General features: G+C 42.3%; 1 protein-coding gene across 4 annotated transcripts in view; it reads left to right on the forward strand.

Moving 5' to 3' along the window:
* The window catches only part of ebf1a (EBF transcription factor 1a), a 432,193-nt gene that overhangs the window by 228,093 nt on the left and 185,586 nt on the right, over window positions 1–18,514 (forward strand). For 3 of the 4 annotated variants that reach the window (XM_048543553.2, XM_048543551.2, XM_048543554.2), the window contains one exon: window positions 9,496–9,637. In XM_048543553.2, coding sequence (XP_048399510.1) covers window positions 9,496–9,637 — 142 coding nt within the window. The remainder of the gene's footprint in view (window positions 1–9,495; window positions 9,638–18,514) is intronic. The other variant, XM_048543552.2, reaches the window with a different exon arrangement.

The following is an 18,514-nucleotide window of genomic DNA, read 5'->3' on the forward strand; positions in this document are numbered from 1 at the left end:
AGAGAAACCAGCATGTAGTATTTTATAAAGGAAGATACTATTAGACTGTAGTTGAAAGAGATAGAATCACCAGCCGGTTTTAATGGAATTTGGAGGGACACTATAAGGCTGTATTTTAAGAGAGAGACAATTTCATCAGCAGTCTGTATTTTAAAAAGAGCGAACCAGCAGCAGGCTATGTTATAAAGAGATTGAGAGAGTCACCAATAGGGTGTATTTTAAGAGAGAGAATCAGCAAAAGCTGGTATTTTAAAGTGAGAAAGAATCACCAGTGGTTAACTGGAGGGAGAGATGTGATATGACGCGAGAGCTGATGATCTTCCGTCATCATGACATGGTGTGATTCTTTTGTTAGCTTCTAGTGACATATGATTGAGATGTCAGTCACAGAGTCTGGAAGAATTCAGTGAGCTTCTAACACAGTTCCTATGTCAATCAAACTGACAGGTATTTCTGTGCCTAGGCTCATGCTAAGTAATTCTGATATCCTGTAATACACTTTTCTCAGCATGTCATGCTGCAAGGAGACAGAGCTCAGGAAGATGAAGATTGAGGGATTTATCCTATTAGGTCACATGCCACAAATTGGTGATTATATCATGAACATGTCCCTTAAAGGTATATCTCATATCAACTCTGAGACCTAACACAGCAGGATGTATTTTGAAGAGTCAGAGAGATCGAGATACAATCACCAACCAGTTTGTTTTGAAAGAGAGCAAGTTACAAAAAGGGCAGCACAGTCCCGTGATTATGGCTGCGCTACTTCCACATTTCAATCCAGTTTACCTGCTGCCACTCATAAGCCTTGGCTGGTGGTCCTAAGCTCAAGAAAGATGGCTGAGAAGCCGAGTTCACATCATGTCTGTGGCTGAGCAGACGCCTTTTCTAAATACCAACAGTCTGGCATGCTCCTTCCTTAACTAGCAGCAGCCACATGCCAGCGATGTGCTTACCAGATTGTGCTCCCAAGCCTAAATGAGGTCAAGTACACACCAAGATGAAAGTCTCTGAGCTGGTGGAGGTGCTGGGTAAAAGCCTTGCTGGCCCATCCTTAGAGTGTACACTGGCTTGCTCCTCAGAGTTAGCAGTGCAGGTGGAGGTAAGATAGTCTGTGTCAGCCACTTTTTCACAGTTGTTTGTTGACTACCTGTAGTATCTGCATAAGGGATTGAGAAGGCGAATTAGTTGTAATAAAGGACTATAATTTTGGTTAATGGTAAGAGTAAGTTAACACTGGCATTAATGAGAAAGCAGTACAGCAATGCACAATTAAAGTCACTCAATTTGCTGCCCATGGTGTTCTCAGCCTCCCCACATGAATGGTCACGCTATTATCCAGCAAATTCCTTGAGTTTCTCTTTGGAAGGAGTGAAGGCCACTCTGCCACATTTTCCTCTCCCTATCTTCCGACTTGTGGGATATGTTTCCCTGCAATGACACAAGTGGTGAAATTGAGGGTAATGGAAATAGATGGCCTGCAGCTACCAACCAATCCCTGACTTTGGAGATCCCATCTGATAGGAATGTTTCCTTACACATGCAGCTGTGTGACAGATCAAATTGTCCTTTTTCATCAACTTCTCAATATTGCACTTTGGTAGAGGAGTTGAATGTTACTGGCATGAAGAAAAACTGTAGTAAGACACAGCACAGATGGATTTCTAGGCACCTTGTGCAAGAATACCGAAAAACTAGCATCCAGGTTCACCAAATAATAGGGAGGGAAATGGACAGTTGGCCTTTATTTTAAAGGGAATGGAGTATAAAAATGGGGAAATCTTGTTCAAACTAGGCAAGGCACTAGTCAGACTACACCTAGAATACTGTGAACAATTTTGCTCCCTTTATCTATTCTGGCATTGCAAGTAGGTCAGAGAAGGTTCACCTGATTGCTCCTTGGTCTTTAAGGATTTTCTTATGAGAAATTGAGTAGGTTGGACATGTACTCAGTAGAATTTAGAAGAATGAGAAGTGACCTTATTGAAACATGTAAGATTCTTAGGCGATTTGACAGGGTAGATGTGGAAAGGTTGTTACCCTTATGAGAGAGTTTAGAGTTTTAGAACTTCTTAGAGTGGAGAATCTATAGAATACTTTACCACGGCAGGCTATTGAAGCTGGGTCACTGAGTATATTCAAGGCTGAGATAGACAGAGATTTAGTTAGTAAGGGAATCAGGGTTATAGGCAAAGGGCAGGAACGGAATTTGCGGATTGTCAGATCAACCATGATCTAAATGAAGGACAAGGCAGATGTGATGGCTTGAATTGCCTACGTCTTATGGCCTAATTCTTTCAAGTGTTGAAACTGCCTTAGTGAGATGAAAGAGGCGAAACTAACTTCCATTCTATTAGCAGCCACAAACAACTCTCCATCGTGGGGATTACTTCTACTTTTACCTTTGATCAAGAAGACTTCATTACACGCTATATTGTCACCTTGCCATGTTGAGATTGGTGTGAACTACTGTCAGAATCTCTGCCAGAAATCCTTTCAACTTTGTGTGATTTTTACCACCCAGTATGTATTTATGAAACAACGCAAGCGTTTTTCATTTCTCCACATTGCTGTCAATCCGTGATCCCCACCTCCTGCCCCTCATTTGGACATTTGGCTAGTTACTATACCTTCCTGTAGACACCCCTGCATGTCCCACTATCACGGGAAATGTTCAGTTGTCTGATTCCACAGGTCAATACACCATCAATAGCCTAATTTAGACAAATGATGCCTGCGTGAGGATACTTTTCCATGTTCTGTATAATCAGTATGTGTATTGGAATGGATGGTTTGAGTTTTACCCCATAGGCTCCAAATTATTGAATTCATAGGTAGGCAGAACCAAGCCGCCTCATCATCATCACCTCCCATGTTCTCAGAGATGGAGCATTCATAATTCATCTCCACACTCGTGATGAAAATACTGTTTAGGCCTGATGCCCCACATTGTATTATTCAAGCTTTCCATCACTTGCAGTGATTTTTCCTACCTCTTATCAATGTTCCACTGTCTTCCAGTAAAATATGTCAGAGAACAGAAACCTCCCCTCAAACACCTTAAGGCTCTCTGATAATTTTTTTGTCCCCTCAGCTTTGATGAATGCTTTTCTACCAGCTGTAGCGCATTTAGATGGGTGGAAATAATAGAGCTAATCGTTATTCCTTCTTCTGCTTGAGGGTAGTCATACAGTATTGGAGGCAAATTTGGATTCCAGCTGGATACTAATTGGCACAAGCTATGCACTCCCAATCATGTTAAGGAATTTTCTGCATATCCTATCCATGCCAATGCTGTTTGTAATTTACAGTTCAACTGTTCTCCCAGTTTTTCATGCAATGTTTCATCAATTACTGCTGCGGTGTGCATTCTATAAAAATGTGGGATTGTCACACACATTGCTGAACTTGTAATGCACAAATTCACCTCCGGTAGCAGTGAAGAATCTTGGTTTTTACCCAATGCCTGAGCTAATGTATTTTTCCATGACTTTATCCACTATTGCCTGTCTGTCTTTGTTGTTTATCACAATGAACCTGGTCATCATATCTACAAAATGTAACAGATAAATATTCCAATCCTTGTCTCGTGACTTCAGATCCATGCTTACTACTTTATTACATTGTGAGGTCAAGGGAACATACACTATCATTTGCAGTTAAGTCTTTCAATATTTACTACCTCTCACGTTTATATGTTATCAACTAGGCTCTTTCCTGCAGAATTCAATAACATTTCTTGAACTTCTTGACAGGGAAACTCCTAGTTTCCACAAAGGAACACAACAATGCCTGGGTCCCAGGAATTGCAAGCTTATTGCTTTAGCAAAGACAGGTGCTTTGTCATTCCTCATGTTTATGCTGTAGCCACTGGTTGCTGCTCACCAGTTCACCTCTCATCGCTGGTTAAAGATGGTCAGCCTGGCGTGATGTGATCTGAAGGTGAGTTGTGAGATGCATGAAGCAGAGGTTAGACTCTTTGGGCAAATTATCTGGAAAGCTTCCCACAGAGAGTGAGAAAGAAAGACCACAAGCTTCCCTCAACATCCTGTCAGGCCCAGGTTTCAACTGCCAGCTAGGCCTCAGTCCCAACTGCTAATTAGGCCTTAGTTCCAATTGCTAATTAGGCCTCAGTCCCAACTGTGTGTCAAGCCATAGATGTCAATCGCCAACGAGGCCTCAGTCTCAACAACAGATTTCCGATCACAGAATTGAAACAGCACCTTTCGGCCATCATGAATACACCAGTCTCAAATAAATACTGTGACTCCAACAAACATTGACCTGCCTTTACCCCATAACTCTTGTACGTTGTTTCTACTTAAATGCCCCTCTTGACTGCATTTATTTAATGTATCTTTTTCAATCAAGGGCCTACTCAATACATCAGTTTGAACCACACCAGCGTTGATAGGGTGAGGGAGGCCTCAAATTTCGGATGGGAGGACCGCTCTCCTTAAAGACAGCAACATATTAGCAACCATAGATTGAAGGGAAGGAATACTTCAATATCCTTTGCCTCTTTCTTAATCTGCTTTGTCCAGACTTTCCTCAATGACAGTTGAGTTAATTGTTCCCAACACTGTTGAGGCACAGACTTTACCTGATACAGCACAATTGACATATTTGGCAGCTAGGACACCCAGTGGACTGAGAGAAGTCTTCAATTTCTTACAACGTATTTTCTTGCTGTTCATCTTTAGCATATTCATTGTCTGAATTACCTCTGCCATGAGTTTTCTGAAATACTTGACATTTGATTCTTGGACAATTCATGACAGAATGATATTTAAAATCAAAGTGGGAACGGCTATTAATTATTCCCAGTGGATTTCTGGATTTCGTTCTTTGCCAGCTATTACCAAATTCTTGCATTTTCCTTTGATTTGGAAATCTGCTCAAGGTGTGATCTACTTTAAAACCTCTTTCTGAGAAGTTCCTTCTCTGTATAGCCACCTATGACTAGATTCTCTTCAATTTTGAGGGTCGGGAACTGCAGATTCCTCTATTTCATATACCGCTGCAGAATTCCTCCATGCTTTATGAAGGTAGTTGGTAATGACTGTATCACTGAAAATCTTTCTACAACAACATCATTTGTTCAAAAAGAGAGTCATTACCACAAAATTGAACACCTGTCAAAACCCAAAGACTAACCATTTGCATGACGTGTGCGCAGTCTAACTGTTTGAATGCAAGCACAGGCTCTAATTCCTGGATTGAATCTCTTTATTCTTTCATGTAACTCCCAAAACTTATGACTGTCCATCTTTTAAATGTATCAAATATTGACCATAAGCATCCGAGAAATTATCTTTTCTGTAATTTTTGTCCATAAATTGTAGTGGAGCTTCAGTATCTAAGGTGCCAAAAATATTTGATTTCTAATTTTACTGTTTCCTGGTAAAGACAGTTCCAGAGACATATCTTGGTTTTTCATGGTTACAGAAGTGACCGAGCTCCACTTCATTTTTCCAATGCATGAGTCTGGAAACACCGGTGGATTGTCAAACACTTATGATCATCCGTAGTGACTCAGACATTGTATTTTCAATAAAACCATCAGGAGCATTGCTTTTGTTGGGAACAGAGATTACTCTCTGCTTTCTTTACCTCCCCACCTAAGGGGATTAAGGTTAATCATCTGCTACCCTATTTGGCATCCGATATGCTTTTATTGGATAAGGCAGCTGGTTACTTCCCGGGAGTTACTCCAGTTTTATTGTTAAACTGTAGGTCAGTGCAAATATCAGTTTCTCCCCTTCCCTTCACCTCTGAATTCTTTATCTATGCAGAAGCCAAATCCCTCCTGGGCAAAACCCAGCTCTGAAACAGAAGCTTCATGAAAACCACTTGCCCTCAGTTAATCAAGAGCAAGCTGTACTTTAGTGAGACAGAGTCACCAGTAGACTTGTGTTTTATGGAGAGATAGGGAGGGACTGTCACAAGCAGACTGTGTTTTATAGAGTGAAACAGTCACCAGCAGACTGTGTTTTATGGAGAGAAACAGTCACCAGCAGACTGTGTTTTATGGAGAGAAACAGTCACGAGCAGACTGCGTTTTATAGAGAGAAACAGTCACCAGCAGACTGTGTTTTATGGAGAGAAACAGTCACGAGCAGACTGCGTTTTATAGAGAGAAACAGTCACCAGCAGTTGGTCTGTCTCTCTAAAAAATACAGTCTACAGTGACTGTCACTCTGTCTATAAAATACAGTCTCCACCGAACTGTATTTTATAGGGAGAGAGAGACTGTTATCACCAGACTGTATTTTACAGAGAAAGTCACCAGCAGACAGTAGTTTACAGAGAGCGAGAGAGTCACCAGCCGACAGTAGTTTACAGAGAGAGAGAGAGTCACCAGCAGACAGTAGTTTACAGAGAGAGAGAGAGAGAGTCACCAGCAGATAGTAGTTTATAGAGAGAGAGAGTCACCAGCAGACAGTAGTTTACAGAGAGAGAGTCACCAGCAGATAGTAGTTTATAGAGAGAGAGAGTCACCAGCAGACAGTAGTTTATAGAGGGAGAGAGAGTCACCAGCAGATAGTAGTTTATAGAGAGAGAGAGAGTCACCAGCAGACAGTAGTTTTTTCAGAAAGACAATGTGCCACCAGCAGGGCTATAATTTGATGTGAGAGTGAGTCACCAGCACTTTAATTTAAAAGGTAAATGTTCACTCTTAGGATTTACTTTAAGATATTGTAAATGTCTTGTGGACGTTTATTAAACTTGGAATTTTAATTGAAATCCAAAATGATCTCAGTTTACTTTCATACCTCATTGACTGAGGTAGCATGTTACCAGCAGACACCGGGGCAGTATGATAAAAACAAGCAGCTTCATCTTATTTGAAAAATGATGACAGTGCTGCTTCTTGGGCAGGAGAGGAAGAACTGAGTGTACCTTTAAAATATTTGATATATTAAATTGTAATTGCGTTCTGCTGATAGGTTGATGGATTGTCTCCGTTCTGGTTGAACAGAGGGAAGCCCTACTTTATGATGGGATTAATAGATGCATCGCTGATTGAGGATCACAGTGGGGTTTATGTGTGAGGACTGTCCCTTTCAACACGCAGACCATCCTCAATCAGTTTTCTTAACTGTGTGCCTCTGTACTTGACCTCTGCTGCATTGATCCAGAACACGAGGTTTCATTGACCAAGTCATGCACAAAATACATATGTGTTTGTAGCTAAATTGGTAAGTCTTTTGAAATAAACATGTTAGCGAGTGCAGCATTAAATGCAGAGCAAGACCTGTATCGTTATATCGTGTTCTGCCTCATTGAAGTTCACACCAATTTAGTTGGGCCACCAGGATTTCCAACTGTCCTTGAACATCTCTAATGGCCTTGCACCCCATTTGTCCCACGTGAAGTTGGCCGGTTTTAAAATATGCAATACTTACGTGTGAAACTACCTGTCTGATTCGGCTCACTCATAATGTGGCATGAAAAACGACTTGCACACAAGAATAGAAGGAGGACATTGTTGACTCTAGGAGCTGGCTGTGTGTAAATTGACAGTCACATTTCCCAAAATGCAACAGTGATCACACTTTCAAGAAAAAAAAGTGCTTCTTTACTGGCTGTGACGGGCTTTCGGGTTGTCCTGGAAGTTGAGAAAGCTGCCTTGGAAATGCAAGTTGTTTCTTTTCACACGTGGCCTAAGTGGCACTTAATGGCAGGAAAGCAATTGGAGAAAAGTCAACAGCTTACCAATCCCAGCCTGGGGGCTTGTGTGAGTGAGCAGTATGAGATTCGAGGAGGCAGCTAGATGGGTCTCCCTTACCTATCAGCCAGCACACACTGACTGTCTAGACCTGTGAAATGTGAAAGGCCATTTGATTTAAGAGAACAGAAAATTTCCAGTGCCTGTCGAGTGCTGCCTTCAAAAACAAGTTGTATTTGTACAACATCTTCAGTGCACTTAAACATTCCAAGGCATCTGTGTGAATGTTATAGGACAGTTTAACAGCTGCCTGAGGATACATGATGCGAAAACTTTCCCACAGTGGTTGCGTTGGAAGAGCACCTACAAGTGCCAAAGTGTCAGAGAGGCAAAAACGCTTAAAGAAAGAGTTACAAAATGTAGGATTTGAGCAGCTTCAGATATGACTGCCAGTGACTGAAATGCTCAGGAGGCCAGAATTAGAGGAGCAGCAAATGTCTTTCAGGTTTGTGAGGGTAAAGGTGAATCAAGAGATATTAAGACAGGTGTTGGGTGGGCAGGTGCAGGGGCATATAGGACTGCAGTGAAGGATCTGAAAAGCACAATAAGATTTTAAAATCGAGATGTTGTCAATCTAGGAACCAGTGCAGCTCAGCAGGCACAGGAGTATTAGCTGCCGAGAGTTGGATGAGCTGACATTTAGAGTGGGTGAGAAAATTCCGCCAAGTTTCCCTTTTCCCTCTTTTCTCCTGAGTACTCTGATTTGTTTGCATTAATGTTCCCACCTGCCTGCAACCTCTATGAACTTGCATAAACCCATTCACAAAGATTCAGAATGGCTAGCAGAAGCAAAGTACCATGGACACAGGAAATCTGAAGCAAACACAGGGAAAGCTGGAGAAGCTCACCAGGTCTGGCAGTATCTGTAGAAAGAGGGAGAAACAGAGTTGATGCTTCTTGTCCGGTATGACTTTCTCAGAACTGAAGAGTTCTGAACTGTTCTGTAGAAGTCATACCAGACTGGAAATATTAACTGTGTTTTTCTCTCTCTCTCTCCATAGTTGCTGCCAGACCTGCTGAGCTCTTCCAGCTTTATCTTTGCCTTGAGTCAGAATATTTGAAGTGGGGAATCTGTGCAGTTGTGGGATGCTTTTCTTGCCCAAAGTGGACATCTGTACATGTGCAGCAAGGAGAGTTGCACACTTTGATCAGGATTCAAAATTCCAACTCCTGACTCAGGAATGCTGTAGGCAAGTTCCAGGAGAGCTGATCGGCCTCAGTGTTGGCTGAGCAGTGAACCTAATCCATGTGTACCAACTTAGTGATATGTAACAGCACTTCAGCGGCACTTGAAACTGGTTGATTGCATCTTGGGACAGATACTTTCAAAATAGGCTCAGATGAGAAACCTCCTTTTTGACACTACCTTTTCCTGAATACCAATCCATTTCAGCTTTGAGCTGTTTCTTCACAAGCTGGAGTGTACAGGTTTCAACTACCCTTCATAGAAATTTCTTCCAGTGCCCCGAACTGCCTTAAGCTCCCTGTTATAAATCTATGTCCTTTTGCCCTGTTGTCTCTGGAGGTGATGCTACGGGTTTGCTGACACTCTATCGATGAATATTTTATTTCCGTTTCCTTCTCCTTCACCCAGGATTCTGGTGCTGTTTTCCAATTGAATTTTAGCTCTGAACTTGCTTATTTTGTTTTTCTCCTTCTTCAGAACAATATAAGCGAGCAGGTAGGATTCGTTCTGAATTGCCCTTTATCCCTGGCATTGTGAAACAACTCTCTAACGGCTCTTTCAATCTTTCCTGCCCCAGGTGGTCGTCTCCACAACGGTGAACGTGGATGGCCACGTGCTGGCCATTTCCGACAATATGTTCGTCCACAACAACTCCAAACATGGTCGGAGGGCTCGAAGGCTCGATCCCTCTGAAGGTACGCCCTCTTATCTGGAACATGGTAGGCATATCATTTTAATTGGTTAAAGCTTATCTCTCCCCACCCCCTCAAACACCTAGCTTGTCGATGTTTGTATCAGAGTTCCAGTTGCTGCGTCTCTATAACTATTTGTGACCTTGAGTATTTTGTCAAGGTGACAACACTTAGGTAGCAGTTATCCAGAATGACATAGACTATGGGAGTGGAGAAGTGGCCTGATGACTCAAGTGGTCTAAAGCAGGTTCTTTATAGTTGACATGTGCATCTTCCCAAATTCCTTCATCGAACCCTTATTCCTTCTTTCTTTGCAGATTAAGTTTCTTGATTTCCCTGCCCAAAGGCTGATTATTCACTAAACTGCACAAAGTGCCAGGATTTTATCTCCGTAACTCCAAAGTGGAGATCCTCCCCTCAGCCCGAACATGGGATTGAACCTTGTGCTGTTGTTATTAATCTTATCTGCATGCCTCCTCAAATGCATCTGGTTGCTTCAACTGTTCCTTGTCGTATTGATATCAATGTTCTTACCATTCCCTGGGTAAAGAGTTTGTCCTGGAGTCCTGCTCAAATTTATTAGTGACTCTCTGCCTTTGAAAGCCCTCAAATGGGAAGCCCCCACCAGTGGAAACATTCAGTCTGTACCTACCCCATCAGACCCTTTCATAATCTTCAGCACCTCAGTCAGATCAACTCTTAAAGCCAAGAAAAGAGTGCCATTGTGTTCAATTTTTCCCAATAGGTGATACTATCAAGTCTAGAACGATCCTTACCAAGAATAAATTCCAACTGATGACAAGTGTACAACAAAGCAAGGATTGATCGTTTGAAATTACTTCACTTTTGGCTATTATGGTTTGCTATTGCTCAGATCTGTTTAGAAGTTGGGAGTGTCTCCTCCTATTCTAATTTTGCAAATTTACTGTGAGTTACATTGCTCGCTTTGTTGTAGGAACTAATTGGAAAACTGTAGGATTTCTTGAAGGATTTTGCTGCAGTCCAGTCACTTGCCATCATCAGTAAGATTCCTGACTGGTTTTTGAACCTGGACTGAAAATTAATTGATATTTTCCCTCACACACTGAGGTGTACTCAGAACCACAGAATTGTTTCAGGACAGAAGAAGGCCATTCTGCCCCTGGTGCCCCTGTTACCTCATGCCATTCTCCTGCCTTTTCCCCCATAAGCCTGGACACCATTTCAGCCTAAATGCCCTCTTGAATACCTCAGTTGAATTTGTCTCTATCACGTTTCAAAACATTTCATATCCTAGCGACTCGTTGAGTGAAATTTTTTTTTCTCAAATCACTCTTCATTCGTTTGCACTCCATTTCTAAATCCATGCCCTCTTGTTCTTTTTGTTTCCCTCTTACAAGGAGGAAAAGTTTCACACTGTACATTAGAATAACAATGTAAAATCATCTTCCTATTGATAGCATTCATTTCCACAGTCTCGAAACAGTCACCCTGCGCCCCCCACCCCCACCACCACCGTTTAGTCTTTACTTCCTGATTTGTTTCTTTTTAAACAAATTCGATGTTGTATTGTGCACTACCCTTTCATCTACATTCTCAATATCTTCCTGTCCTGGAATTGCTATTGATTTTGACCTGAAATTTAATTTTCAAGCAAGTTCAGCACTGAGGCCTTTCTGTCACTCCAGCCTACTATCCCCAAGGCTAACTATAATAGCTTAACTCCTACACTGAGATAGCACAGACCAGAAGTTGAATCCATTAGCTTCTTTACATTGCACACTGCCACTCCTATCTCAGCTTGCAATACAACATGTGATGATTCGTCACCTCATATTCAATAGAGTGTACTTTCCAATCTGCTCTTGACCCAGCCATCCAAAAGAATGCAGATCCAATAATTTAACGTAGAACTAAGCATCCAAAATATTACAGAAAGAAACAAGTCCCATTTATGTGATATTTGTCACTGTCTTAACTAGGTAACAAACTTTTTCACATGATGAAAGTTGCTAAACGGTTCTAAGCTACTTAGGAGCACCTGGAATTCTGAAAAGGCAATACTAAAATAGAACTGAGATAGTAGGAACTGCAGATGCTGGAGAATCTGAGATAACAAGGTGTGGAGCTGGATGAACACTGCAGGCCGAGCAGCATCAGAGGAGCAGGAAAGCTGACGTTTCGGGTCAAGACCCTTCTTTAGAAAAAAATCCTCTGATGTTGCTTGGCCTGCTGTGTTCATCCAGTTCTATACCTTGTTATCTCAGATTCTCCAGCATTGGCAGTTCCTGCTATCTCACTTCTATTTTAGTATTGCCTTTTCAGAAATCCAGGTGCTCCTAAGTAGCTTAGAACCATTTAGCGACTTCCATCATGTGAAAAAGTTTGTTACCGAGTTAATACAGTGAAGTCCCATAAACAGCTTTGGAGGCAATAGTGACAGTTTATCATAGATTGTTAACAGCACAGAGGGAGGCCATTAGGCCAATTGAGAATCTGCTAGCTCTCTGCAAGAGCAGTTCATCTCATGCCACTCCCCAGGTTTTTCTCCCGTGCACTGGCAAATGTTTCCCCTTCTGATAACAGCATGTTTCTCTTGTGAAAGCAGAGATTACATCTGTCTCCATCATTGTCTGATGAGGAAAGTTTGAACAGGCTGGCATGGAGTTTAGAAAAGGAGGAGATAAGTTGATTGAGACATATTTGATCCTGAGGGATACTGAAAGGGGAGATTTGAAGAGGGTGTTCCCTCTCGTGGTAGAATCTAGAATTATGCGTTAATGTTTAAAAAACTAATAGGGTCGCCCATTCGAAACGAGATGACGTGGTTTTTTTTCTGTCAAGTTGTTGTAAATCTCTGGAACTCTTATCCTAAAAAGACAGTGGAAACAGAATTCTTAGATATTTTCAAGGTAGGGGGTGAATAGATTCTTGTTAGTTAATGGGGAGTAGGCAGTTACAATCCGATTTGTTACAATCGTATTAAATGATGGAACAGGCTTGAAGGGCTGAGTGGCCTTCTCCTGCTTCAAATTCATGTGTTCGCAAGTAAGACCAGGTCTTGGTTTCCTGTCTCGCACAAAGATGGCACCTTCTACTGTAGAGCACTGTCAGGACTGCTAGATTAAATGATGTGCCCAAATTCCTAGATTGGACCTCATACACTCCTTACAGTGTGGAAACAGGCCTTTCGACCCAACAAGTCTGCACCCACCCTCTGAACAGCATCCCATCCAGATTCACCCCCCCCCCCCCCCCCACCCTATCCCTCCAACCCTGCATTTCTCACAGCTAATCCCCTAAACCTACATATCCCTGGACACTATGGGCAATTTAGCACAGCCAATCCACTCTAACCTGCACATCTTGTGGAAGGAAACCGGAGCACCCGGGGGAAACCCACACAGATACGGGGAGAATGTGCAAACTCCTCACAGACAGTCACCCGTGGGTGGAATCGAACCTGGGTCCCTGGTGCTGTGAGGCAGCAGTGCTAAACACTGAGCCACCATGCCACCCAAAACCGCACATAGACATTTGCCGGAGGCTGGAATTGTACCCAGGCCCTAGGCATTGCGAGGCAGCAGTGCTAATCATCGAGCCACCATTATGCCCACTTTCAACCATGACCTTTAACTATGAACCTTTAAACTCTGATCATCAAAACCAGAATTCCAATCTATTTGACTTAAGGACCATATACCTAATGATTTATCAGGTTGTACCTCTGACGTTTTGTTCAGTAAACTGTCAGGCCAAATGTGCAGCTTCACAAATAGCCAGCTGGACCCTTAGTAAGTAATTAAAAAGTAAAGGCTAGGGTTAATTTAAGCGCTACTTCATGAAGCATCATGAAAGTTAGGAGCACTTTGGCCATACCTGCTCTCTCTAGTTGCGTGTAAGGGAAAATTATACTCTAATTGGTACAGTTTCATATGTAAATTAGATATAATTAGCATAATTTTTTCATAAGTTACCCGTAATGGCATAACAATTATACTCTCAAGTTTTATAAAGATTGTTCTTATGGACTTCTATTATGGAGCAAAGTCTATTTTCTAATTAACTTAATTGGCATAAGCAAATGAGACTGAATTAGCAGAATGCATTGATATGTTATCCCAATTAGCCAAACAATTATGCCCTCCTGGTATCATAAGAATTAGACATTTCAAATGGTGAGCTGTGCATGAAACTGTGAAAAAGTTTGAAAGGGCTGGCAAAGGTCCTGATGGAGATCTCTGCTGCAGCTTCCTATGGTTTAGATTCTTGGAGATGGATAAGGAAAAGGTTAGGGGAATTTCACTTCAGTTTTCACTGCCACTGATGTAAATTGTACCTGTCAGATCTTTGGGGATTCTTGCCTGGTTCCCCAGTTACAGACAGACAGCAATTGATGCTCTGTGCTGTTTGGCGTTCTGGATGGAAAATGGGGCAAAATTAAGCTGAAGGCTCTTTATCCAGGCCTGGAGTCTCATCTGTCGTCTCTCCCTTCTCTGCATTGTGCCATATGAAGACCTTGTAGCCAAGATACCACATGACGTGACTCCCATTCCTTTGTCAGGGTTTGCCCAGCTTAACAGGAGAGGCACCATTTGTGGTGCCGGTGCCCTTGAGGGTGGAATGAGGTTAAAGCCAGTCAGATTTCCCATGCCCAATCTCTGCTGGGAATCACGAGGATTTGGCAGTGGGCCAAGGACAGAACATGGTCGAGTAGCGCTGCCTTTCACAGCTCTTTTAAATTCATTCACGGGATGTGTGTGTCACGGGCCAGGCCAGCATTTATTACCCATCCCTAATTGCTCAGAGGGCAGTTAAGTGTCACCGGGGTCGGCGGGGGGGGCAGCATGGTGTCTCAGTGGCATGCTAGCTTAGCACTCTGCCTCACGGTGCCAGGGACCTGGGTTCGGTTCTACCCCCGAGCGACTGTCTGTGTGGAGTTTGTCCATTGTCCCTATGTCTGCGTAGATTTCCTTGAGGATCTCTGGTTTCCTCCCACAGTTCACAGATGTGCTGTTTATTGGATTGACCATGCTAAATTGCCCACTGTGTCCAGAGATGTGTAAGCTAGGTGGGTTAGCCATGGGAGATGTGTTACAGATATAGGACTGGGGGGAGATGGGTCTGGGTGTGGACATGATGGGCTAAATGGCCTGCTTCCACACTGTAGGGATTCTATGTTGATAGATTGCTGTGGGTCGGAGACACATGTAGGTCAGACCACGTAAGGACGGCAGATTGCCTTCCTTAAAGGGCATTTTCCCTGACAATTGACAATGGTTACATGGTCATCGTCATACACCTGGTTCCAGATTTTATTGAATTCGAATTCCACCATTCAGAACTGGGTCCCGAGAACGTAAGCAAGGCCTTTGGACTGACAGCCTAGCAATAATAACAGTAGGCCATCACCTCCTGTAAACTTTGGACATTCGTTGCTTAACTTTGCATGTGTGGTGCCTGTGGAACGGTATCTCCGGAAGATCAGCATTCTCAATGCAGGAGGGCATTCTTTCCACAGTCCCAGTCCTGAAACAGCTAGATTACTGTAGAGCTGGAAAATTGGTTTGGTTGTGCCAAAGTAAACTCGCAGACACAGTACTCCTGTACCCACCAGTGTCTTGTATTCAACTGAAACTAAAAAATCACTTTGTGAGTTGTTAGAACCCTTTATTCCTGTACATCAGCTGGAGTGTAAGATGTGCTGCTAATTTTCTTATTTCTCTTTAAAGTCAAATCCGAAGTGCACGTAAAATGTCAATGGGATAGGAGATGTTTCAAAGCTCATTCTCAAACACTTTGAAGAGCCAGCTACACAAAATATCTGATACACATTGGCAATTGGCTTGCACAAGCAGAAGAGACCCTATTTCTTTAACTAACGCTGGTTTGTGCCTCCATTTATGGAATTGCTATTAATTTCTGACTCGGCTTCTAACGACCTCCATCTCCCGTACGTAAAAAATGCCCATCAATATGTGACTGTGTTGTGTTTGTAGTGGTCTATATTCTGGAAGGATTGCTCATGTCAGTTTGGAAAGTGGATCGGTGCTGTTTGTCATTTTCACAGGGGTACTGTAACATTGTCTGGTCGCTTGCATTCCCCACAATTTGTTTTTGGTTCTGTTTTGACCTAATAAGCTGGTACTTTCTTTGTGGCTCCTCATATCTTTTCCACTTACTTGCATCATCCACCCACACTGACTTACACGTAAGTGTGGCCTGGAAATGACAAAATAATAACTAGTTTTGAACTGTGGATGTGAACTAGCTAAAATCATTCCCAGTGCCTTCCTAAGTGTATCGCATTGTCTTTAACCTTGAAATTGTTACAAGTTATTTTTAGATAGCGCAGTAGCAAAGACGGAAAATTTCCACTGCCAGTTGTCAGGACATGAAAGGTTTAAACCAGGAAGCACACTTTCTGTTTTATATCATGTCTGTGAAACAACTCGGGACATTTTATGACATCAAAGGTGCTTAAAAGATATTATGTTTTGTTGTTTTTGTTAAAGTGTCATAAGTATTAAGTGTCATAAAACCTTGGCTATCTTGTGATGGAGTATGGGGGAGGCGATGACCTGGTGGTATTATCACTAGATTGTTAATCCAGAGACCTAAGTGATGTTCAGGCGACCCAGGTTTGAATCCTACCACTGCAGATAGTGGAATTTGAATTCATTAAAAATCTGGAATTAAGAAGCTAGTAGTGGCCATAAAACCATTGATCATTGTTGAATGTCATAAAACCCCATTTGGTTCACTAATGTCCTTTAGGTCATCCGTACATGTTACTCAAAACCCACAGGAATGTGGTTCACTCTTAACTGCCCTCTAGGCAATTAGGGATGGACAACAAATGCTGGCCTGGCCAGTGATGCTTTCATCCTGTGAATGAATTTAAAAAAGCACCAATTCCTGCCTTTTCCCCAAATCCCTTGATTGCCTTATTGATTCAAATTCTGTCTATCTCAGCTTTGAAAATAATGAACTAGCCTTGACAGTAATCTGTGGTAAAGAATTCCAGAGATTCACCACTCTCTGAGAGAAGAAATTCCTCCTTCTCCCTGCCTTAAATGTGTGACCCTTACTCTCAGATTACACCCTCTGGTGCTTGGCTCTTCCACAAAGGGAAATAATCTGCCCTGTCAAGCCCCAAGAATCGTGTCTGTTTCTCCATTACAGTAAACAGAGTGCGTCCCTTGCAAATCCACAGCAGATTAACTGTCAGGCAGAGCTGCAACATTGTATACACTACGTTAAAGGTGAACTCCCTTAAAGGCAAGGTCCATACACAATAGAAGTCACACTATTCCCACTTAGCATTGGGATAGTGTGATTTACAGAGATGACAAGCCAAAGAAAAATCTGAAAGGAAAAGCAGGTAGTCTGCCAGGATTCAGAAAGAATGCGGGGAAAAGAAAAAAAACAACCAGCTAATATCTGGATAATTGATCCTTCAGCAACTTACATTTGTATAATGCTTGTAGTTTGGCTCCACATTTGAATCTTTAAGCATCTTTTGATTCAGCTGCGAATAGAGAAAGTGCTCATTGCAAATTTTTCAATTTTTACCAGGGGCTGTTGCCAACAGGTTAGGTGGGAACAGACTATTAATGTCAGCTATTACTATGTTAGTATTAATACATAAATGCCCTGTAGAGGTAGCCAATCAAGCTGTGCCAAACCATGCTCTCTGAAGTGGAACAGGGCCAGTAACTCAATTCTTCTAAACTGTGTTGGTAAAAGGAGACACTAGTCAGTCGCCCACCTATCATATTTATGTTGCTTGATCATACAGAAGTTCCTTTGTTTCTCAGTCATTCAGAAGATATTCAATATACCATATAGCACAAAAGTTCACTGATACCTAACTTCTGGTCCTACCCAACTCACTTGAATTGCATGCGGTCTTGGATGCTATCTCAATGCAGGCCATAGAGAATCGGAATATATTTGACATTCTCTCCTGTTTTGTTTTGTCCCGTTGAGTAGAGTGTAAAGCAGGCTCCTAGTTCACTGTTGCCTCATTTTAGCTAATCTTGCAGAGTTCATTCCTACTCTCAACATTTTCCTTGTCCCCAGTGTCATTTGCTGCATCCGACACTTGGCTTGCCAGCATGCTCAAGCAAAAATTAACAGTGCAGAGAAAGAAAACCTTGAAGTGTAACTGGTAGATTTGCGAAGCTACCAAGGCAGTGCATATAGAATGAGAACATCTGATCATTGGCCCCCTTTCTTCAGCCCAGCAGACCACATTTCCTCTCTCCTGTCTCTCCTTACACCCTCTCTTGTCCATGAGACCGTCTCCAGTTCCCTCAGCTCTATTCTCACTAAGATGCTGACTATCCAGGGTCTTTGCCTATTACCAGATGTTGTTCACAGTTACATTGGTTTGGGCACCTTTTAAAAACTAGCCCCTTGACTCCCCAGTTGTTCCAGACAGATGCTACACCTCCAGCTTTCACTTCATGTTCAAACTGATAGCATGTGCCGCAGCCTTCCATATCCCCGTCCGTCGTTATGGAACGCCGAGCTTGAATCCCTCCAATCCAGGTTTATCCCTTGCCATTGAAATAATTCTATGGAGGTTGATACAAAAACAGAAGTCACTTGAAAAGCTCAACAGGCCTGGCAGCATCTGTGAAGAAAAAAATTCAGAGTTAACGTTTTGCGTCTGGTAACTCTTCCTCAGAACTCAGAGGCTGGTACCCATCACCAAGTCACTTTTTATATACACATGAACAGTCTTTGACTTTAGTACTGCCTCATTCAGAGTCAGGTACTTCTGTTACTTCTCTTATTTATCTGTCAGCCAGGGCTCCCTGATTGGACCATATTAACAGCCCCAATCAGGGAACTTATATTCTATTCTCCTGTAACAAAACTGTTCCTGTCACAGAATTGGAGAGTTGTAATGGTGCA

Source organism: Stegostoma tigrinum, chromosome 13 (assembly GCF_030684315.1).
Source record: "Stegostoma tigrinum isolate sSteTig4 chromosome 13, sSteTig4.hap1, whole genome shotgun sequence".
In the NCBI taxonomy this organism is placed as follows: Eukaryota; Metazoa; Chordata; class Chondrichthyes; order Orectolobiformes; family Stegostomatidae; genus Stegostoma; species Stegostoma tigrinum.